At 39.4% G+C, this 24477-nt stretch overlaps 1 protein-coding gene across 6 annotated transcripts in view; it reads left to right on the top strand.

The window, feature by feature from the left end:
• The window catches only part of USP8 (ubiquitin specific peptidase 8), a 36431-nt gene that overhangs the window by 3292 nt on the left and 8662 nt on the right, over positions 1-24477 (top strand). For 4 of the 6 annotated variants that reach the window (XM_042474640.1, XM_042474639.1, XM_042474642.1 and 1 more), the window contains 11 exons: positions 2211-2387; positions 3801-3945; positions 4471-4556; positions 9115-9265; positions 12031-12082; positions 12557-12719; positions 13699-13861; positions 17447-17591; positions 19389-19615; positions 21364-21798; positions 23596-23676. In XM_042474640.1, coding sequence (XP_042330574.1) covers positions 2284-2387; positions 3801-3945; positions 4471-4556; positions 9115-9265; positions 12031-12082; positions 12557-12719; positions 13699-13861; positions 17447-17591; positions 19389-19615; positions 21364-21798; positions 23596-23676 — 1752 coding nt within the window. In that variant the 5' untranslated portion in view covers positions 2211-2283. Of the gene's footprint in view, positions 1-112; positions 503-2210; positions 2388-3800; positions 3946-4470; positions 4557-9114; positions 9266-12030; positions 12083-12556; positions 12720-13698; positions 13862-17446; positions 17592-19388; positions 19616-21363; positions 21799-23595; positions 23677-24477 lie in introns of those variants that run through there. The other 2 variants (XM_042474643.1, XM_042474645.1) reach the window with 2 other exon arrangements.

The raw sequence follows: 24477 nt of genomic DNA, 5'->3' as shown, positions 1-24477 counted from the left end.
TTTAGTTTAAACCAGACCTGCACAACTTGGCTGTAGGTAAGGGCCAAAATTAAAATAGGCTAAACGTCTTCAGGTCACAGATATGTTTGAATTAATTACTTATTAATAATTATTCATATTAATTCCATCCTCTTCTGCTTGGCCCTCTCCTTAGGAGAAAGCAAGGCTGCGGAGCAATGGTAAATGGTAGCAGATGTTACACAACAGATAAGAATTCCGGTCTCATTTACTGATGGGGTCCATCATCCCCTCACAGTCAATCATAGAACTGGGCCCCTAAATTAATTTTACACAGACTATTTGCAGACAGTGATCAAATTCAGTCACCCTTTCTAACTAAATGAACTCCCTGAAAGGTAGAACAAACCCTTTTTGAGGTGTGGAAAATGGAAGATGGACTCTCAATATTGATAAAGTATACAAGCAAATGAGGAAAACTGAAGTGTGCACTGTGCAAACATGACCCGTATCTCCCGATTGGCAACTAGAATTGTGCAAGCAGGTTAGCAACAGTGTAAAATTTACTGTCATATCTTCATATCTTTTTCTTGCCTCAAAGTGCCAACCCAATGCAGAAAGTATGTTACAAATTCACTAGTACAAATTAACTCATTTCAATGGATAGCTGTTACCATATGGCCATGATACCAGTTAGGACTCCAAAACCCATCTCTTTGTTGACAGAGGCCCAAATCCCTACATGAAGTCATCAGCTGCTGGTCCCGCAAGAGTTTCTAGGAAAGAAAGAAATAATTGTAGCCAATTGGCACAAAAATGTACCAGTCTCTGGCACACAGGAAAACAGTAATTGCTGGCTTGTGGCTGTGTCACATTTCCATCAGCGTCACTTTTGCTACTATAATAGGTCGCCAAAACATGTTGAAGTCTGACAGCAGTGAAAAGGTGTTACAGTGACTACCAAATTTGAAATACTGTACCACTAATTGGCCATCAGCAGTTTGTTCACAAAGTGACTTATAACAAGGTAGAATATGTCACACCAAAAAAATCCTCACAACATGCTCTACACATGAAACGATTCTTGTTGTTAGTTGTCCTTGAGTCATCCCCACCTCACAATGACTCTGGATGAGACATCCCCAAGACTCCCTGTGCTCCACAGCAATGCTTAGGTCCTGTAAATGTAGACTGTGACCTTCCTGATTGAATCTAGCCATCTCTTTCTGCTATCTTCCACTTTTCCCAGTATTGTTGCCTTTTCTATTTAGTCTTTCATTCTCATGGTGTGTCCAAAGTATGACAAATTCAATTTAGGGCTGAAAGAGAAGGGCGACTTGACGCTGCACCTTTGAACACAGTGTTGAGGCATGCCACACCCCCAACCCATCTTTTTGCCCGCATAAAAAGAAGCAACAAAATGCCGCTCCTTTTTGAACCAGCAAAAAGCTGACTTTTCTGCCACTGCCACAGCTATGTGGCGCTCATGTGGTATATAAATGGAGCGTCACAAAGCTGCCTGCTGTGTGGTTGGGCAGGTGGCGGGATGCCTGCTTGGGGACGCATCAGAGCATGCGGCATTCAAATGCTGTGCTCTGCACTAAAGGCTGCCACATGCACGCACTGACATCAGGGACAACGCAGGCTTGTCATCTACGGATGCACAAATCCATGGATGACAAGTCCGCAGATACTGAGGTTCCATTGTACCGATATTCTAATTATATTAGCACTCCATCTTAATGTCAAGCAAAAACTAATTACTAAGTCCTATCAAGGTAGTGAAGGATAAAAATATGTATATGTGAAGGGCAGGCTTTTTTTTTACTATTAATCCATGCTGTGGGAGTAAATTGGGCTACAAGAGACAAAGTGAACAAGAAACACATGTATATTTGTGGATGAAGTAATATAGACTATGTCTTCCCACTGAGGCTTGTAGAAAGGAGTGCATTGTTATATAATATTTTCCCCTAATCCATCTTTTTCATACTTCAGTACTTAAACGGTAATAATTGAAACACATAAAACAGTCTGTCATTAGAAACTAAAAATGAAATAGAGTTGAACACAATGAAATAGAGTTGGTCATAGCTCTTCTTGTACAACATTAAATAATGTGGGGTGTTGTTTTTTTACTATTTACAGTCTTGAGTTTCCATACCTTGTTAACGTTTGTGTAATCAAACATTTTGAAATGTTGAAGATGTGACTATGTACTTAACGCTTACTTTAAATGTTTTCTTTTTCAGAAAACCAACAGCATTGAACAGTAATTTAAAGATTTTTCTGGGTCCTTTTGAGGAGACGTATATCTTTATTAACATGCCTGCTGTGGCAACTGTACCTAAAGAATTATACCTCTGCACTTCATTGAAAGATCTTAACAAAAAGACAGAAATAAAAGCTGAGAAAACCAGTACTAAGAAGTATGTATAGTGGCCAGAGTGATATATACACCATCTTGTTGCCTAGAAATAATTCAGAGGGTGGTGGATGTTCTTGTAAAACCAGCATATCTAGCTAAAAAAAATCCTCATATTTCTTTAAAAGTATAATGTCATTATGGCGGGATACAGACCGCCGCTTTGCGGCCCTCCCCCGCCGCCGCCATTTGCTCCGCGCGGGAGCCGCAGCAGCCAAACCGCGCGACTCCCGTGCGGAGCAAAAAAGAAGCTCCATTTCGGAGCTTCTTCTTGCGGCGCCTCTATGACGTCGCGAGGCGCCTGGCGCGGACTCGCGACGTCATAGGCGCCGCGACACGTCTGGACGCTGTGTGTCCAGTACGTAAAGATGGCAGCGCCCATGTAGAAGGTGCGCCGCCATCTTGTACGTATAGGATACGTACTAGGGTTAGGGGGGTGCGGAAGCACCGCCCCTTCCTAACCCTAGTACGTATCCTATACGTACTAAATGGCGGTGTGTATCCCGCCTATATTTCTGGAATGTAAATTCCAGTAGTAACCAGCATTCTTTTGATCATGATGCGTTTTGGCCAGTTCTACCTATTGTTAGCATGTTTACAGTACTGTCCAGCTAACTAAAACGAGTTCATTATTTCCTCATTAAATGTAGCGACGTCCCGATAGAAATATGATGCCTGTTGGGTTTTTTACAGTTAGATTTGAGCTTCTTTAAAGGAAAGCAGATGTGTTCAGCATATGTTGTATCATGTTATATATATCATTGAGCCCATACAGACAGGCCAAAATAAAGCTGCTTTGGGTCACTTTGGAGGTATGCCGTTTAAATGATGGAGGTGTCCTAAGAGTCCAGAAGCCGTGCCAAAGCCACACTCCAATCCTAAAGACAGGACCACAGCTTTGACACAGCTTCTGGCCTCTTACGATGTGTATATCACTTAAACAGCATACCTCCAAAGTGACCCAAAGGAGCATTATTTGGGCCTGTTTGTATGGGCCCATTATTTCCTCATTAGCATTTAGCATTCATATTGCCCAAGCAGTTGAATAGTTTTTTCCCCTTGTTAGGTATCAAGACTTTAATAGAAAGCAAACTATTTGCTAAAAATATGCCGTTCTTTGGTCTAAAACACACTGCAGAAATAACTGCCCTGGTTCAATGCTAGGGAATCCTGGGAACTGTAGTTTTGTGAGACATTTAGCCTTCTCTGTCTGAGATTTCTGGCACCAGAAGAAACTACCCTTCCCAGGGTTCCCTAGCACTGAGCCAGGGCAATTAATGTGGTCTCAAAGTGAATTATTTTTGCAATGTGTTTTGTATCTAAGACTGCAGTTCTATGCATAGCTACTTGGGCATTGGCACCACTGAATTTGATTAAGTAATACTATATGAATTTTAATTCTTGTTTCAATTTCAAGTTATGTACAGAGTGCTCTTAAGATCTTCAAAGCAGCTGAAGAGTGCCGGTTGGACAGAGATGAAGAGAAGGCTTATGTACTTTATATGAAATATGTGACTGTGTATAATCATATTAAAAAAAGGCCTGATTTCAAACAACAACAGGTAAGTATCCAGTTACCAATGGCTTTATCTATTTTTAGATACTTTAAAATTTTAGGTGCAACTGGGAGAATTAAATGAAGTATAAATAAGTGAACAATGCTTATACTTTGTAAAAATACCATTACTGAAAATGTCCTTCTGTTTTAAATTTTATTTTGGATAATATATGTGTCAAATAGAAACCATTGTGGCAATATTTCAACCCAATATGCAGCAGTCTGGATCATTTCAATAGTAGTAATGCCACTGCTGTTGGAGCTACTGTTGTCTCTGTCCCTGCACTACTGGAAGGATTTGAGAGCAAATTGAAAACAAGGCTTCAATGTGAAAAATGAATCAGTTCTTAATTCCTTGTAACCAGAAAGAGGAGATCATGAGAGCAAACACTTCAGATTGAATCTGTAGCATTCATTAATTCATCTATAAAGCAGTCCCAAAGTGGTAATGATACTAATAAATGTTTTCTGTATACAGTGGACAGTGGTACCACAGTATTAAATGGTTTTATGCTGCTTGTAATTTCAGGATTACTTTCATTCAATACTTGGACCTACAAACATTAAAAAGGCTGTTGAAGAAGCCGAAAGGCTTTCAGAAAGTCTTAAACTCAGGTACGTTTAACAAGCATTCAGTGATAGTATATGTATTTGGAGTTTTTATATCTTCTATCATATATTTCCTCATGAACCACATGGAAAGCATTCTTTCTGCAACCACTTCTGCTAATTGAGAAACTCAGAATTAACACACGTGGTTTCACAGTGTTGGTGCCATAACTAATATATGAAGAAAGCTTTTCTGCTGGCTGTAGTGTCCTGCTTACCTTTAATAAACATTTGATTTTATGATATTAGTAGAACTTGGAAGTAACCAGTTAATATCCTAACTCATTTCCCCCGTTCCCCAGTGAAGCTAGAAGAAATCTGTGGGTTAACAGCACTCATTATTTGTTTAGTATAAGAAAATTAGAGGAAAGAGGAAAATGCATCTGAAGAGGTACTCCAGAGTCCACAAGAACTCACACTAAAATTAATTGATTAGTTTTAAATTTTTCAGAAGACTTCTCCCCTTCTCTTCTCTTCTTATACTGAAAAAGACTAACTGGCTAGGTCTTTGAATATTCCTGTGACACAATGAATAGAAGAGTTTGCTTTGTAATTCATTACTAGAGAGTTTCAAGAGAACGAGGATGGTTGGGAAGCATTAGGTTTTTATAACCTGGAGGAGGTAGGCGATGAAATTGGGACCTTTGGCCTTGAATGCAGAACATGTGTTTTCAGCATTTCTTCTTTGTGGTCTTTGTACCTCACGCAACTGGGTTGTTCTGAGCCTGTGGAGAGCCTCTTCGGAGTGTTCTACAATGTTTTAAATAGATTTTTGGCGATAGCCCTTCTCACCTCCGATAGCTCTATATAAGGGGCTTCCAAAACCACCAGTTCCTTTTTGTCTGCCGCTGCAGCAGCTTTGTCAGGAATAGCATTTACTTCTCAGTATTCAGGACTTCAGTTCTAGAAGGCTTTGTTGGATTGCTTTGTCAGTGTTGCCAGTTGGCGACCTAAGCCCTCTGGACTCCTTTTTAGTGTGTCAAATGCAGCATGAACATCCCAGGCCAAGATGGGCACTTGAAGTGCCTTCAGTATTGGGTGAATCCCATATTGTTGCCTCGTGTGTACACTGTGCAGCATTCACACCAAAGGCTAGATGGTACAGAGAACATTGTCTCAGGGATCTTCAGCATGAGTAGGATTTGGCCCCTCAGGAAGTCTTTGAGATTGAAAAGAGATGATGGTTCAAAGAATTGCCTCTCAACCTCAAGGATGGCAACCATGGAGAAGGCAGCCTAAGTTTCAAGACCTACCAAAAGAAAGACCAAGACTACGGTGATGGATGTGATCTATACTCCTGCAAAGAAATCCAGGGATGGCTTCAAGACATACATTGGTCTTAGACCTCAACCAGTTCCATTGATGAGCTTCACAAGCATAAACATGAGAAGAAGAAGAAATCAAAGGACCACTCTTTGTCTCAAGTTTCTTCTTCAACCCTGATACCTGAGCCTGTGGCTGCAGCTCCACCATCTATTCCACTTCAAAAGGTTACATTGGATATAATCTTTTAGGGCCCCCTGGAACCTTCCTCCACAGCATTGTATGGTTGTCACAGAAACTATTTCTCTCCATGACAGGCAGTTGTATGACTATTCCTAAGGGGCAATCCATGATTCCTCTGTTGTCAGAGTTACATTTTCTCAATCTCCAGCTCCAACTCCAGTTCTAGAGAAACCTCTCCAAGCAATCCTGCCTCCACATTGACTTTGACATTAGCACTGTTCCAGGTCTTGCTCCTGCTTCTGCATCAGATTCAGGATCTGCCTCCCCTCCTAGGTTTTATCAAGGCAGATGATATTGTCATTACCAAGTGCTTTTTTATTCTAGACCCTGTGGCTATTAAGTGTATAGATCAGGGGGAAGTGTATAGATCAGGGGGTCTTACTATTCTGGAGCATCTGGCTAAAAATTAAAGGGGATGGAAACAACAGGCACTCCACACAGAGAAGCAGTCAATGTTGATGTTGTCCTCGTAGAGTGACTCCTGTCCAAGGAGGGGGCTGTTTGCCCTCCATCTCATATGCCAGATGGATAGTTGCTGTTACTCATTTGGAGAATTGCTGAGTTGACACTGGTAGTCCTTGCTTTTGAGATGAGTAGCAGATGAAGAGGTGTTGTGTCTTGCATACTGTGGCAATCCTGGTGATATAGAAAGCCAGGAAACAACAGACATTGATACAGCATAGAGAAACATTATTCAATAAAATTGCAATGTCTGGGTGAAGGAATTTTCACCCTTGTGAAAATAAGGTGGATCATCATGAAGGGAGCCTAGCTCTCCCACTCTCCTCACAGAATTGATCACTACTAGGAAGACGGTCTTCCATGTCGATCCTGCAACCCTGATCGATGGCGAGGAGATCCAGTTGCAATGGAATGCTAAGAAACATTCTGTCGGTGGTGGAGGGAGGCAAACCATGCCTGCCTGGGCTGCCATGGGGTAATTAGGATGCATTTGGGTCCATCTCTCCAAACCTTGGCAGTGATCACAGGGAAGGGAGGGAAGGCATACAAAAGCTGAAGAGGAACATCTCTCTTAGATTTCTTTCCTTCCCAAGATCTGAGAGCAAAATGTGTACTGGTAGTTCTGGAGAGGCAAAGATGTCCACCCTGGCTATCCCAAGTTATGAAGATAGTGTGGAAAGTGGATGGAGCACCAATGTATGTAATGATAGGGATGTGTGACTGAGGGCATTCACAAAAATATTCTGCTCTCTGGGGAAGTGAACTGCTGTGAGCCAGATGAGTCTCAGGATGCATCAGTTCCAGAACTTGTATGCCCACTGAAGTAGAGTGTCCAATTGTATTCTGCCTTATAGTAAGCTACAGTTATATTGTTTCATGGCACTTGGAGGGCCTTCCCATGAACAAGATCCACGAATGATTACAGTGACCTAATAAGTGCCTTTACTGCATATAATGTATGTCCCTCATCAAAAAAAATAAATAAATGGTGGTGGCATGATCAGTAGTGACCTGAAGAGCTCCAGCATCATTATCTTCTAATAAGGTTTTATCTAGAGTTTTTAAGCTCTTTCTAGCTGTTTTATTTTGCCTAGCTTCTTGAACTCCTGCTTTATTTGTTTTGCTTTATTTTGACTTATCTCCTGTTTGGAGGAGTTTTTACTGAATTTGCTCTGTATGCCGTTGCTATCTGCCCTCATGCTGATTGTCTTCATGCTGATTGTCTTGACTGGAAAAAAAGAAAAAGCTTTTTAGAAGGTGGTTTCGTGCTCTGGTTTGTTCATCCTAGCAACGACAGCAAAGTTTCCATGTTTTGACAGCAATTAAGATCTGGTAATGTATCAGAGATGGCATTTATAGGTTTCTTGGGCTTCTTTTTGAACTGAGATGATCTGAATTTACTGTGTTAACAAGGCTTACAGGTCTGATTGGGTTGGAAGATGGATTGTTTATGTTGTTTATTGATATCCAGAAGAGAAGTGCAGGTACCATGGTTTGAACTGGTTTAGGTGGTGACTGAGCCACTCATAGCCTGAATCCACTAGGCAATATAGAGACTCTATTTTCTCTAAAGTCGAAAGAATTGAAGACAGAGCTGGCTATGTTTTGCATGCCACCTGAAGTAGATATAGTAGGGGTGGAAGAGGTGCAAGACAGTGTGTTGTGTTGAAACCTCTGATATATCATGTCCTAGATTCAAGGTTCTGAGCTCTAAATCTTAGATTGAGGAATCAAGCCGTCTGCCCTTAATACTCCTCTTAATGTGGAGAATAGGAGAGTATATAATGGTCACTATGCAGAGAGCACAGGGACCAAGTGCTGGGTTGTCTACAATATCGAGGAGTAGGAGACCTCGAGTCTGGTAAAATAGTATAGGATTGAAATTGGTCCCAATGGTGCTTGTGCGTTCGATGGGGAGATTCCTGAGGTTGATTTTCCTCCTGGGGCAAGAGTTGGTCAGTGGATGGTACTGATGGGGTTTCTATTTCCCTATCTGCAGGATGTGAAGGACATTCAGGACTGTTGACCTGGGGTCATTTCCATGATTAACTGATCACCGTCTGTATAGATGAACCCAGAGATTCTCTGTGAGGTTTGGGTTTTTTGTCAGCAGTAACAATGCTGTATTCAGAGCCACATGTTCTGTGGCTGAGATCTTATCACCAATGTGGTGTAGTGATTTGAGCATTGGACTGCAACTCTGGAGGAGAAGGTCACTCAGCAATGGAAATCCACTGGATGACCTTGGACAAGTCACATCTCTCAGCTCCAAACAAAGGCATAAGAAAACCCCTTTGAATGAATCTTGCCAAGAAAACCCTATGATAGGCCTTAGAGTCACCATAAGTCAGAGGCAGTTTAAAGGCACACAACAGCAACAATAAATTTCTCTTACGCGTTTTTTGTGTTCTTTATTATTAAATTTGATCATTTAATTGTGTGCCTTTTGACATTGTTTTCATAGTCACCATCTTAAGAATTGAAAAAGAAATTTTATGTTCACTTGTTTATATTTTAAAAACCCCAGTTAGAAAGCCCCGCAATGCTACTAATTTCCTAATTCACTTCTAAAACAGAAATATCTTTTTTAAATAAGATATGAAGAAGCAGAAGTGCGCAAGAAACTGGAAGAAAAGGAAAAGCAAGAAGAGCAACAGCTGAAGAAACAAGAATCAAAAGATGATGCAAAGGTTTTGCCCAAAGTCTCTTCAGAAATTTCATCAGATCCCAAAGGAAAAAATCAAATGGTAAGTGAGGCAGTTCTTGTCTTTATATAGTTATTGGTTCCAAAATATTTATTAAAGTCTGGTTTAGTTTTTTTAAAAGTTTTCCCCTTTTGAGATTTAAAGATAAGTTAGTCATTGTAAGAACAAATGTACAGTAGTAGTTACTTAACTTTAACTATCAATCTTCTGTTTATTCAAGTCTGTCAGAATGCTTGATATGGCAGTCTGTCAAGACCAAACAGTATAAATAGATGCTCATGTTCTTGAATAATTCTTAAAGCTGTCTGTTTTAATTCCTGTTTCTCACTACCTAAGAGATCACCACAGATATAGCATGTAATTATTATGGTGAGGAAACTGATGGGAGGCACGTATGTTGTTGGCCCCATCTTGAACTTGTGAAGGTGCTGTTGACCTTTGTGTTGAATGTCTTTCAATTGATTCATTCTTTGTATTATGTTGCCATACAGTTGTGATGACAGAAAAGATTGCAAGTCAGTCATCAAATCCTGAGTCTGCTTTGTTTGTATCAGGAATTTATCCAATACCCTTCTTCAATCATTTAATCACTTCATATTCAGACTACAGTATAGAGTTTGAAGCAGCATGAAGACCTGCTGGGAGATCAGGTGTTTCTGAATAGCTAAATAGACAGCCAAAACTCATAAATAAATAAAAATTAAAATCCTTAATCTAAACTGTCAGGCGGGTCACAGTCAGCCCACTCCAACTGTGGGCTTGCCATCCACAGATTGAAGCAACTATAGATCGCCCCACACATTCTGAATGGCGGTGTGTGCATATGGCTGCAGCAGCAGTGCACTACCATTAAAACTCATGAATATTCAGTGTTATGTTTTGTTGGGATTACCACAAAGATCCACAGTTTCATCAGAATGGATAATTTCTACACTGATACAGATTGCAACTATTTCACACTTTTGTTGTTCTCATAGTTGCTGTAGCTAGCTTGCAACGTCATGGTCACTGTTAGTTTACACTGGCACTGAATGAGAGGCATATAATCTGCCACTGAGGCTTTGCTCAAAGCTTATGCTTCATTGATATAGCCTTGAGAGCCCTGGATCACCCAGCAAGCCATGCTGAAGCGGGAAAGTATACCTTTGTGGAGTATTGCTCTGTGGAGAAAGTTCACTCTTCATTTTGAAAATTATTTCCTTCCTTTTCTGCTTAAGATCTGTTTGTTTATTTGCCAGCAAAACATACGGTAGTCAAATCAGTCAGAGAATTAAGGTAGAAGTCAGTGTAGTCATCTGTCCATAGTATTCAGACATCATTATGAAGAAGAAACTGCTCTAGGTCCACATCTCTATTTTGTTAAATGTCCTGATGTTTTTTCCAGCGATGGAGAGAAAGCATCCGGATGTCGATTGTTCTTCAGTAGACAGAACGTAGACTTTGAGAGTCTCGGGTAGGAGGAGCAACCCTTCCTAACTCTCAGTCTTGTTCCCACATCTGCTCCACACAGGCTGCTCCTGAGTGATTCTACTTGTGTCAGCCTCTGATAATTCTCTGTTCTATTCCTCGTAACTACTTTCTCTGCCTTACTCTGGCCAATTTTGTATGTCTTCCCTCCATCCTGTCTCATACCCACATCCTTTTCTCCCTACTCCCACAAAAAAGTTTCCCATTCAGAGCTTTCCTTCCTGTTGTTCTTCTTGTCTTCTCCTGTGTTTTGCATATCAAGGGGAACACTTCCAATACAAAGCACTCCCATTCAGCCTATCCAAGGCAACTGTTACATGGATTTGTAATTGGTTGACTAGCCGAACCCAAGGGGTACTCAGCAATGGCTCCTCTTCATCCTGGAAAGAAGTGACCTCTGGGGTCCCACAGAGTTTTGTCCTTGGCCCAGTGCTATTCAACATTTTTATCAATGACTTGGAGGAAGGAATAGAAAGCATGCTTATCAAATTTCCAGATGACACCAAATTAGGAGTAGCTAATACCCCAGAGGACAGGATCAATATTCAAGAAGACCTGAATAGATTAGACATCTGTGCCAAAGCTAACAAAATGAATTTCAACACAGAGTGGAATGTAAGGTACTACACTTAGGGTGGAAAAATGAAGTGCATAGATATAGGATGGGGGACACCTGGCTTAATGAGACTACATGTGAAAGGAATCTAGGAGTCCTAGTAGACACAGTTGAACATGCAGATGCTTTTCCTCCATCTCTGGAAACAGGAACAGTGGACTTACCTGTGAGATGTTTCTTTTAAGTAATGGAGACAAAAGCATCTGTCCCACCCTGAACTGAGGAAGGAGGATTCCTCATGGGGAGGTGATGTCACACAAACAGGTTATAAGCATTTGTCTTAATCATAGATTACCTTATTTTGCTTTTTCTGTTGTCTATCTGCTATTTGTATGTGGTAGAAAAAGCAGTGTGTTTTAGCTGTTCCTGGAACTGAGAGTTAGAGAGGGTTGCTTCTCCTACCAGTAACTTTCAAAGTCTATGTCTTGCCTACTATGATGAGGAAGAGCAACCCATATCTGGATGCTTTCACCTCCATCGCTTAAAACAAACCTCTCACAGGTAAGTTCAGTGTTCCTTTTATCAGTAATAGAATATCTATTTCAATTAGTTCCCCTTGCTTAACAAAACCAGCTTTTCTTCCTGAAAGTTCTCTGATTCTGTATTGACAGTAGCATCTGTTTTACAAAGGCCCAGTTGATGGGCAGTTTATAAATGCAAATGCTTCTAATGCCCTTCCTAAAATGCTAAAAAAGCAAACCTTTCCAATGTTAAAATATTATAGATCAATGGTGAGAGGAAGACTTCAAGTGAAAGAAAAGCTCTGCCTGAAACTGGTAAGTTAACATCTCTCCATTAGTGTCAACTCCCATCTCAATAGTTAAGCCACAAACAGAAGGCATCAGCAGACTACTCACAACTATTCAAACAAGTAAATGTATTGAAAGGTACGGGGGAAGACAACCATCCCCCCCCCCTTTTTGTCCAGAATGGCAGTGCTAAAAATGCATGCATGAATCGATCAGGGGGTCATAGTGAATATTTGGTCCTAAGCATCCATTGTGTAAGGTGCAAGTTACTCACATAACTGTATGCACAATAATTCTATTATTCTTTTGAGAGAACTTCCCCATCACTTTTAACATTTTCGTCTGTTTGAAGATCAGTGATTGCATCAAAACAATGTTGCATCACACATCATACTTCTTTGTAAGTGTGGTACGTGAGAATCTATTGTAAGAAGTTTTGTGTAGATATTTTCAAAGACTTTTACTGAAAATTTGTGTTCTACTTTATTACCTTTTGTAAAGCAATTTCTGTCTCTCAAGGAGCAATCACAGCAGAGAAATTGTTTATAATGATGATGGACAAAAGCATCAAGTTGATGATAATGGATGTGCGATGCTTGAAGGATTACCAGGAATCCTGCATTGTAAACTCTGTCTGCGTTCCAGAAGAAGCTGTCAGTCCAGGGTATGGAATAAATTTTCTGATAGAACCCTAAGACTATATATTGATTTAGTATTTACCATTTATCAGGGAAGAATGGGGAAGAGGAGGAATACCTGCTAGTCCAGCCACAATAAAAGGTTGAAAATACAATAGTTGTCTTTAACTTTTATTTTTAGTGCTTAATTGACTTGTGGAACTTTTGTGCATGAGATATGATGATGGGCAGAAATAGTATAAGCAGATTTTTTAAAGGAATATGCATAGTCCTGGCCATTACTGACACAAATGATTGTGAGGCAATGTTCAGAGTTGGTCTTGGATTCTTAATACATAAGTGGAAACAATAGTGGATGAAATGTTTTCTTAATACAGGAATATGTAGATTTAGGTCTGTGTCTCTAGGTCCCTTCACATACCTTCTGCATCAGCTGATCTCAACCATGGTGAAGAGAAAGGAACTATCAACAGATCTCTGGAATGTGCATTGTGTGAATCCTTTGGGTGTGTTCTTGGATATACAAACAGTTCATGGGATTAGCCAGATTTGGTGATAGCTAAACATCACTTCTAGCATTAAAAAGAATCAACCCATGGAGCAGTCTTTACTTACTCTCATAATGTAATGGATTGTATACTGAGGCTTAGATACTTTGATCTTTGTTATCGTTGTTGTGTGTCTTCAAGTCGTTTCCGACTTATGGCTACTCTATCACAGGGCAAGTTTCTTCAAAAGGGGTTTGCCATTGCCATTCCTTGAGGATGAGAGAGTGTGACTTGCTCAAGGTCATCCACTGGGTTTCAGTAGCCAAGTCGAGATAAAAGCCCCAGTCTCCAGAATCATAGTCCAATGCTGAAACTGCTACACATACTTTGGTGTGCCCTGCATTACATAGCTGCCTATGCAGTCCAGATGTCATGCTAGGAGGTAGCTGGTAGAGTACACTCTGAACTGAAAAGTTTTCATTTTTCTTTTCTTTTGTTATGTTGTTTCCAACTTCAGAGTCACTGCTAACAGGATTGAAGCTAAACTCCCTGATGCTTCTAAAGAGCCATGGAAAGAGAGGGGGCAAGCCAATTATGTTGTTCTACTTGACTGGTTTAGTTCAGCAAAAGATTTGCAATTGGGAACACCTCTGCGAAGCCTCAAAGATGCACTTTTCAAGGTGGGCAAGTTCTACTTTATGGTAATCTAGTTATTTTGGTAAATGAGAAACCCAGTAGTTACTATTCTGTTGTTCAGACGGCAATGTTTTGATAGCTTTGTCAACACATACTCTTCTAGTGGTTAATTAATGAAAGTGGCTCTATGACTTTAAACTCCTCCAACACTGCAAATAAGCAGACCATAGAAAGAGAGAATTCAAAAGAAATTAAATAAAATAAAGATTTATGAAAGCAGCCTAGTGAATGACGGATTTCTGAACTAGGAACAGAGTCACTGTTAAAGAAAATATTTCTCTCATCTACTGAGAGTGAGATAGAAAATCAGTCTTCGTAGCAGTGGATAAATCTAGAAAATAAACAGGGTAACACATTAGGGCAGAGTGGAATGATAAAAGGTTAAGCATAAGGAAAAAGTTAAGTCTAATACCTTGCCTGGGGAGTCTGTAAAGAATGGCATAGCTGTGGCAGAGGACAAAAACACAGAAATTACTTCATAGTCCAGTGGGTCCTTGTTTTCCACTGGGGTTTGGTTCCAGGGTCCCCCCCCCCCCCCCCCCAATGGCATAACAAAATGGTGTCCCTTATGTAAAATTGAAAATCAAGGTTTGCTATTGGGAATGTATACTATTTAAAAAAATGTTTTCAAGCCATGGATGCTTGAATCCGTGGTTAATAAAATCTGTGGATAAGGAGGACTGACTGTACAGAAAAGCAAGCAGTAGGCAGGAGCAGAGATGCTCTGGGAAGCATTGTAGCTAAACAGTTCATTACTTATTTGGCATGCGTATTGGAAGAAAAAAGTAATTCAGGTCATCAGTTAAATTATCCAGCAGATAATTTATTGCAGATATCAATTATGATGCCACTGCTTATTCTGCTACAGCAATGGCATCATTCGCTGTAGGAATGTGTTCACTATCTCATCTCTCATTATTATTTCTTTTCCTGTTGCTGTTTTTGTAGGTATATTTTAACTTCCTTTTAATTCTACTTATACAGTGGGCCCTCCCCTTATGCGGTGGGATCCGGTTTCGGATCCCCCACAGAAGGGGAAATCCGCGTATGCTCGCGCCCCGTTGAAGATAATGGGGCACATGCTAGCGGCTTGGGGCAGTGTGCATGCCACATTGATTTAATTGGCACACGGCTTTCTCATAAGTATGGCACTGTCACACTGTAGATTATTTCTTTAATTATATATTTTAAGTTTTGTATGTCTATATGACATGTAATTTTTGTTTTAATTTGCTAAGCCACATTGGATTTCAGGGCAGAGAAAAGGGCAGAAGATAGATTAGAGAGCGAGAGAGTAGACAGGACCTTCTGTATTAAACTAAACTTCATCTGGTGGTCTGCAATTTTATGTACATGATAGAATGCAGGCATATGTCATGTTCAATACTTGGGGAACACAATCACAGATCTGTGTACATGTTTCAGGAGTCCTAAGTCTATAGTCATGACCAAGAAGTTTAAACGATCTGTGACTAAACATTTTAACTCACTACACACAGCCTCTCTGATTTGTTTGTTGTGGAATTAAATTGTCATCTCTTTTCAGTACTTTTGGATATATGGGAGAATTTCTGAATTCATAGACTTTAACACCATATGATTTCAACCTAGGCTACATTATACCATCATTCACTTAAGAATATTGATAATCAGGCATTTTAAACTGCCACTGTTAATCAGTAATTTTTCTTTTTAAAATCTTCTTATCCTTCTTCACATCTCCTTTAATTCTGTTACTATCCATTCAGTGAATTGCTTCCTGGGCTGGCTTCATGTTCCTAATATTTTTATTTTTATGTTTGTTTGTTTGTTTGTTTGTTTTGGTTAGTGTTGATGCTATCAGCCATCTGCTCTCCAAAATCCTTTTTTGTTTGTGTCATTAACTTTCTTCTTCAATTCTTTTGATGCAAGTTTATTTACTTTTAGGTTTACCTCATTTGAATATGACTTCCAGTTTCTAAAGGAAGTCTTTTTATTTCTAATAGCTTTCATCAAACAAACCTACTCCCTGAGTGCCAGAAGCTTAGGTTATTTTCAACAGGAAAATGATTGTACATGTTGCGCTTTTCAGTGCAGTACATTGAATAGCCATTGCATCACTACTGGATTTCTAGCTTCTTAGCTATTTTTATATTTATTTATATGATTATATTATTTAAATGTTGACTTGGTTGTCTTGTAAGTTCATTTATCTAAAAGTAGATTACTTGCATGGGTGCTTAACTCACATGAATGCTTACCTCCCCTTCACTTAACACCTGATACTTTATCACTGGTGCTCTCTTCATGCTCAGGAGCTATGGCTCAGTGGTTTCCCAGCCCTCCATCCTAGAGCATCTTGGCTCCAAGGACCTCAAAAGCTTGGCACTGGAGAAATAATTGAACTAATGTCTAGAGGGCAACAGGTGACCTTTTCCTCACCATCATCACCCATTGCTCCTATCATTCCACTTGTGTAAAGAGGTCTTGAATGCCTGCCTGTGCAAATGCAAGTTGTGCTGCTCTTTATTACACAAGCAGTTGGATACTAGGTCATACTATTCACACTGAGTTTGTCTTATTTAAACATGGGTAAATGCTATCCCTGAATATTAAATTGTGATTGACGGTTGACTACAACTGAGAATGAGAAGACTTGTCTTAAAGTGAGATTATACTGGCTTGATGAACCATCTGTTAATTAAGATAATTTTCCTTCCTCACTGCTTGATTCTGTCTCCTAACAAGAAAACTCTTTAGAACTTAGGGGCTCAACAGACGGCCCCTCCTTGCCAAATCGGGGCTGCAGCAACCGCACGCCGCAGACCCAATCTGGCCTTTCCACAGCGCAAAAAGAAGCCACAAAAAGCGGTTCCTGTTCACTCTGCAGAAAGGGCACCCTAGTCGCCACGGTGGCAGCTTTTTGGTGCAGTGCATTTAAACAGTGCACCAACAGAGCGTTGTGATGCCCTGCTGGAGTGGGTCAGCATGGGGGCAGATAGCACGTGTATGCCATGCCCCGATGCCGCCTCCACTCTGGCGTATAACACCAGTGTGTAGAGGCTCTGATGTCAACTTTAAACATTTTTTTAGGTTTACATAGCTATAAACCACCCTAAGCATTGTAATTATAATGGAAAGACAAGATTAAAACTTCCTTTGATAATTGAGATGAACTATAGTTTCAATATTGTTTGAGATTGTAACCCAAGTTTGAGGCACCAAACCATTGCTAAGTGTTATATCATGCTGGGCCATTGAATGAGGTTGTTTTAGCTAGCATTCTTACAAATGTAAGCTAAACAACTGCAGTTTCAAAAGATCACTAAAAAAGTGTAGAAAGGGGAAAAAGCAGGCAGAAAACATTCTGAACATGGCATCTAAACCTTTATCATGATTTTTGAAGTGCTTAACCAATATTTCTCAATATTTAGAATAATCTTAATTGTATAATAATTATTTTGTAAATAGGTAAACAGTCTTACTTAAACTTACTACATAATATAGTTTTACTATCTGATCCAGTATTATACACTGTAATCTGATAGTTCTGTTTCTTCATGTAAAAAATGTTTGTCTTTCACTTCCAGTGGGAAAGTAAAGCTGTACTACAGAATGAGCCCTTGGTCTTAGATGGAGGTTATGAAAATTGGCTTCTTTGCTATCCCCAGTACACAACAAATGCCAAAGTAACTCCACCCCAACGCAGCAAGAGTGAAGCGGTTTCTGTTTCTTGTATGTATAAACAACCTCCTTTTAATCAGGGTTGGGGAATCTTTCCTAATGCTGCAGCACTGTGCGCATGTTTCTGTGTTATTGAAATCAACAGCCTAATTTATCTAGTAGTCACAACAAGACTATATCTGTTGAATCAATTGTTGAATGGTGAATCAGCACTTATGCAAATCACGTTGATTTAATATAGTTGGGACTGTCATCAGCAGTCTGACCAAAGGAACATATTTTCAAGTAAGCAGATATACATGTGTTTGTTTGTTTGTTTATTTATTGATTAGAGTACTTATACTCCGCCCTTCAGCCCTAAAGGCTATCAGAACGGCTTACAATTATTATTTTTAATTAGACGGTTCCCTGCCCTCAGGCTTATAATCCAAAAAATACACGACACAAAAGGAGAAGGGACAGGTTGCACTCTTAAGCATATATATTTATTTGTAGTTTTAAATACATTTTTATAAGAAAAACCCCACGGTGGTCTGTAAAAATTGAAATAATTACAAAATACAAAAATCATCAACAGTAATAACCTAGCACTGGCTCTAGTGGTTAAGTCGCTGACTGTTGATTGCAAGATTGGCAGGTTGGCAGTTCGAGGCCTGGGTGCCGCATAATGGGATGAGCTCCCATCAGTAGTCCCAGCTTCTGCCAACCTAGCAGTTCTAAAATATGCAAATGCAAGTAGATAAATAGGTACCACTTCGGCAGGAAGGTAAACCGTGTTCTGTGCAGTCATGCTGGCCACATCACCACAGAGTAGTCTCTGACAGCCCTGGCACTTTGACGTATTAATGGAGATGAGCACTGCCCCATGGTTGGACATGACTTGATAACCTTGTCAACGGGAAATACCTTTACCGAGGTCCAAACCCTTAGAAGCCTTTCAACAAGCCACCTTCTCTACTTTGAAAAGCATCTTGCCAGTAGGGCTACGAGAAAGCTTCAACAAAGTTTTATTTTGTGTGTGTGTTTTCATATCTTTCTCCCCTAGCCCATACCAGATGTGCTTCTTTTTCATTATATTTATTCTCTATCTTCTGGGTTTCTTAACAATTAACTTCATTTTCTTTTGCCTTTCCCAGTTGTTTAAAAAGTAGTTTTTTTGGTCTGACATATACTGGGGAAGGCTTATTCTTGTGCATATGCCCCCCCCCCATCTTTCCATATCTCATATCATTATCCATACTAGTGGCTGAGGTAACACTGGTAGCAGCATCTCCCATACTACTGCCTCCACTTTTGCTGTCTAAAGCAGTACTGGATTGAGATGGATGATTCCTCCAGAGACATAAAAGCAGCTGCTGCCCTTGACTTTCATATATGTTTCACCACTTATAATTTCACATCCAACTTGTGTCATTTTGGATATATTGCTTGGCTTACTCTGTAAATTCTCTGTGTTGTGAGAAGAACTGAGTTAGGAGCCAGTCTATGAATAGAGAAAAGTTAGGTTGTGTGGCTCCTGCTCGGCCTGGATGGCAGTGGGAGTTAATCCCTATATAGATGTTTTTTCCCATGGTCCAGAACACACAGTCATGGTAAGTAATCCAACATCATATTTTCAAGAGAACCGTGTTCAGCAATCTCAGTTCAACGACTGCAAAGATCATGTTTTGGCTACCTATCCATCTCATATCATGTGAAAGATAGTCAAATAGCAAAAACTCTTAAGCTGGTCTTATCTGGTTGGCAGGCTTATGTGGGCAGTAGCTCGTTTACATTTATCTCTTAACTCTCTTACAAAGTAGGTTTACTTTTGTATATTTTTAGAACATCTTTCTGTGTTCTTTTCAGTGGATTTTACATACCCATCTTTGGAAGAACCAGTTCCTGCTCCACTGCCTGTTGTTCATGTAAAACCTGTGGTGGAAGTGACAGAAAGACCAGAAGCTGCAAATGATCAGGAAAAGAAAGTAGATTCACTTAAAGCACCAGCTTCTAGTGGATCACCTGCTGCTTCTTTTAAGGGTGATAGTTCATTTCCTATTGTCCAGCCAGTATCTGCCACGATTATTCCTCAGGTGAGTTGATTTTGACAGGATATGCTTGCTTAAGCTACAACATAATTATATGGATGTTTTGCCTATTGTATTTCTTAACTATTGATTGGATGAGCCTGCTTTTTCTGAGATTGTAAAGGTGGAGAACACATGCGCACACAGACACACATGTACAGTATATTGTAGTACAGTAATAGTATCCTTGGATCACTTGGCCAACACTGTAAATCCCTTGAAAGGTATTCAAAAACATTTTTTTAAATGGTGTCTATTTTAAGATATTCTGTGCCATCTTTTAGCATCACTACTCACAGACCAACTTGAAAGCAATAAATTGTCTACTGAGTGAAATTATAACATACCCAAGATTGTACAAAGCTTGGAAATTTTTTAAAAACATCTCCCTTCTTCTGAAAATATTTAAGGATAGGTGATAGGTCAGCATCTGTGAAAAGACAGTTCCACAGTTACGGTGGCTCAGAAAAAGAGAACTGTCTATTGAGGCTTTATAATAATATGTATGTTCAGCCTGGGAAAAAGAAGGCTAAGAGGTAATATGAGAGCCGTTTAAATGTTTGAAGGGATGCCATATTGAGAATGGAGCAGGTCTATTTTCTGCAGCTCCAGAGAATAGGACCAAGAGCAATGGATTCAAACTACAAGAGAAGAGATTCCACTTTATCATTAAAATAATCAGCGAGACTACTTTCAAAGGATTGTTATAGTCCTAAAGATAGGTTAATCCTAAATCCTATTCACTGAAATATTTCCTAATCTTTATTAACATTTTGTAAATATTAAGTAGTCTTGTAAGTTTGATCTTTGATTCATATAAGCAGAAATCTACAAAAGCACAGGGAGGGAACAAAAATGAGCACAACTACCCTTCCTACTATGTTTACTATCGCAAATTTGGGCATATCAAATTTATCCAAAAAAAAAGAAAGTTGCTTTGTTTGCTGTAATAGAAATTGATGGCAATCCCACTTCTGCACCAAGAAGAGCAGCTGATATAGGAGGAGGAAATATAAAATAAATTTAAATTTGTACTGGATAGCAACTCGATCATTTATTATACCTAAACCCCAAATCTTTGCACCATAAAGAACTTGCCTTTAGATTGCTCAGATATTTTCAGCGTTCTGTGCAGTAGCTGGCTCTCTAGCTTTGAAGAACATATAACAAACACATTCATTTATTTAATTATTAATTAATTCTAGCAGTTTTAATGCTCTGTTTTATAAGCTTTCCAGGACAAATCCTCTGCAAAGTGTAAAGCCAGAAAAGTTAAGAAAAATACTGTAAAACAGAATGGTTATCCCAGATCCATTCATGTCAGAGGCTGGTAGGTAGTGATTTCCAAATGCTATTGGATTGCAGGTCCCATAATCCATTGGCTAAGCAAGATAGGGCTGATGAGAGTCACAAGTTGCCAACCCTTTTCAGCCATTTTTTTAACATGCACTGTAAATTTTCAGCCCCACACCAATTTCTCAACTATTTCAACAGTTTATACATCCCTATCTATGGAAGGAAGCATGCAAATATAATCCTTCTTTCAGGGAGAACAGGGACAGAGGAAGGTTGAACAAAAACATATCAACATCCCAATAATCCCTGACTTGTTTTACATGTCCAATTGAATTCATGTCATGTCCAAAGTATGTTCCTCAGTCGGGTTGAAATCATAGATGTTTCAATAGGTCTGTAAACATCATAGTAAGCAAATCTATAAAAATATTTTATTTTAATTTTTTCATTTGATCTAGGTTGATCGTACAAAAAAGCCTTCAACAAAAATTCCAGACAATGATGATAAGTCAAAAGCTGATAGCCCAGTCATTGATAATCAACTTACTTCAAATGGGAAAGTGGTTCCAGATCGCTCCACAAAGCCAACGTTGGATCTAAAAGTCAGCCCGATGGAGGAAGAGAAAATCCACACCCCTGAAGAAAAAGCTTCTCAGCTGGGGAAAAACAGACCAGAAAAAGAACTACAAGAGAAGCAACAAGAAGAACAGAAAGAGAAGCTGAAATGGGTGAAGCAAGATGACGAGCAAAAAGCAAAAGAACAGGGGAAAAGGGAAGGCAAGGAAACTCTTCAGAGTGAAAAAGAAGAACAGGCCAGCAGAGGAACAGGTGAAAAACAAGAGGTGGAAAAGACACCAAAAGAATTAACAGACTTTAAAAAGACAAGTAAAATTGTGAGTGAAACTCCTGAAGTGAAAATAAAAATAAAAATAGCAGTGACAAAATTTCTGCCAGTGAAAAAGGAAAGGTCACCTGGACGCGAAAAATACAGAGGCAGAAAATTGCTGAGGAATCTATAGCAAAACACACTTCTTTAAGGCCAAAGGCAAAGAGAGGGTTATATTGTGTTCCAGACCCAGATGTATCATGTGGCCTCCTAGGCTGCATCTGCACCGCAGAAATAATGCAGTTTGACACCACTTTAACTGCTATGGCTCAATGTTATGGAATTCTGGGATCTGTAGTTTTGTGAGATATTTAGCCTTCTCTGTCAGACAGCTCAGGTGCCACAACAAACTACAAATCCATAGCAAATTCCATCGAGCCATAGCAATTAAAGCAATGTGAAACTGCATTATTTCTGCTGTGCAAATATAGCCCTAGGCAGTATTGTGAAGTGAATGCTTGTACTTGTACACTTGTGCACATACCTCTCACAATATGTGACAAAAAGAGAAGGAAAAGTCACAGTATTCATATTTTCAGTAGCTGGAGAGCTATAACAAAACCTTATACAGCTAAATTCATTCGGTGCCTTGCACACATTTGGACACTATATCTCAGCTTCATAAGGTGAGATGTGAACAGTCCTTTGAGGCTCTGCCAGATTTACTTTACATATAAGTAAAATGAGGGTTGGTTTTTAAAAATTTTTGTTTGTGTTTCCAGTTTTGGTGTTTTTCAAGGATTATCATTTCCTGGATGCTTTGGATTACAGTTATTCCTTGCCTGGGGGTAGTTTTGTGTGCATGCAACTGAATGTCAGGTCTGACTTAGAGAAATTGCTTTGTTTTTTGCACACAGATCAACATTCATTACTTAAAGAATTAATAAACAACAAAAATGTGTATGTGTGCTCTCCAGTAATAGAAATAGACAAAAATACTGCTTTTATAAGATCCTGTTGTATGTGTTTTATTATGTTACACTAGCATGAGACACTTAAGCTTACTAAATTAACGCATAAACACTCAATATTCCTTTTTCAAAATCATTTGAAGCAGACTGGGTTGGAAGCAGAATCTCCAAAGCCAGGAAATATTAGAGAAGATATTGAACAACAGTCAAACTGAAACCTAGAGCAGATGTCATAATATCACCTTGTTTTATATTTCTGGCCATTTAACTAGATTCATAGAACATGATAATCACATGTGTTACTTTTCACAGAATAACACTATTTGCCAACAAATTCAGTAGATGTGTCATCATGGTCATTCCATGATATTTCCATAGTTGCCTGTGTTTGACTTTTTTTTTTGTCTGTGAAGTAAAGAAATCATTTGTAAAATAATTTAAGAGTCACAGAACTTATGCTGCTGCATTGAAGTGCATTGGCTTCAGCAAGGCTGATTTAAGCATGGCCCCTGGCAAAAGAGTGTCAGCAGCTGGTAAAATAGTTTGTCTTTAACTGCTCTCCTCCATGAAATCGGAATGATGAACATAAATCATATGCCTGCCCTACTTCTTCCTAGCTTCTTCCTACTATTTTGTTTTTCAAAAAACTATAGTTACAAACAGCCCAAGTTTGTTGGATATTCTTACTGTTCTGAATATCTGACTCTAAACCTCACTTCAGGCTGCTTTGATGTGAAATGCAACATCATTCCATTGCTTTGTGCAACTAAGGGGTTACTTGCTGATTTCTTACAAAAGCTTGTTAATTATGGGTTGAAATTAATAGTGTATTAAAGTAGGTGTGTCATATTGTATCATTTGGGTCTTATTCTTGATTTCTGTGTTGTTTTTAGTCCCAGCGAGAGCCATTAACAAGAGCACGGAGTGAGGAGATGGGGAGAATTATACCAGGGTTGCCCGCTGGCTGGGCTAAAGTAAGTATGATGACTGATGTTCTGAATTTTTGTGCTTTGGTACTCATTTTATCTTCTTTTATTATTCTTTGGGTATTACAGTTAATGCTAAGAAATATATAGCAAATGATATATTATGATTCTATGATTCTGTGATCTGTTTAAGAATAAGAGCAGAGATGAACTATACAAATAATATTCATTAGCAGTAGTTGCTTTGCAGGCCATTAATAGCTTCTCTATTTGGGTTCTTTGTGCCCCTTGCACTAAATTATATATTAGAAAGCTTTTCACCTGGTGCTGAAAGATCACAACATAGGCACCAGGCAAGCCTCTGGAAGGCATTCCAGTACTTGACTATCTGTCTATCTATGTATTTATATCCCATTCTTCTCCCAGGGCTGAGACTCAGGGCGGCTTACAACATTAAAAAACACCATACAGTTAAAAACATGCAAAAATAAAAGCCTCTCTCCTTAGTAGTCACTTTCTTTGGCTGGGGCAGCCAGAAAAAGATCCAGGCCACAGAAGATGATCTTATGTTCTGAACAAGTGTATGAGGGAAGAGACAATTGTGATATATGGGCCCCAAACAGTTGAGAGCATTGAAGCTTTATACACTTTGAATTAGATGTGGAAACAGATTAGAAAGTAATGTACAGTCGCCCCCTCCTTGCAGATTTGAGGTCCACGGTCTTGAATATTCACAGAGGGGTGACCTCCATTATTTTTAATGGGGTGCACTCTGTGGGCAAGCACCCCATTCAGGTCTATGGGGCTTGAATATACGCAAGTCTCCATTTTCGCAAAGGGGTTTGGAAT

The sequence above is a fragment of the Sceloporus undulatus genome, chromosome 6 (genome assembly GCF_019175285.1).
Source record: "Sceloporus undulatus isolate JIND9_A2432 ecotype Alabama chromosome 6, SceUnd_v1.1, whole genome shotgun sequence".
Classification (NCBI taxonomy): Eukaryota; Metazoa; Chordata; class Lepidosauria; order Squamata; family Phrynosomatidae; genus Sceloporus; species Sceloporus undulatus.
This window is presented reverse-complemented; position numbering and strand designations above follow the sequence as displayed.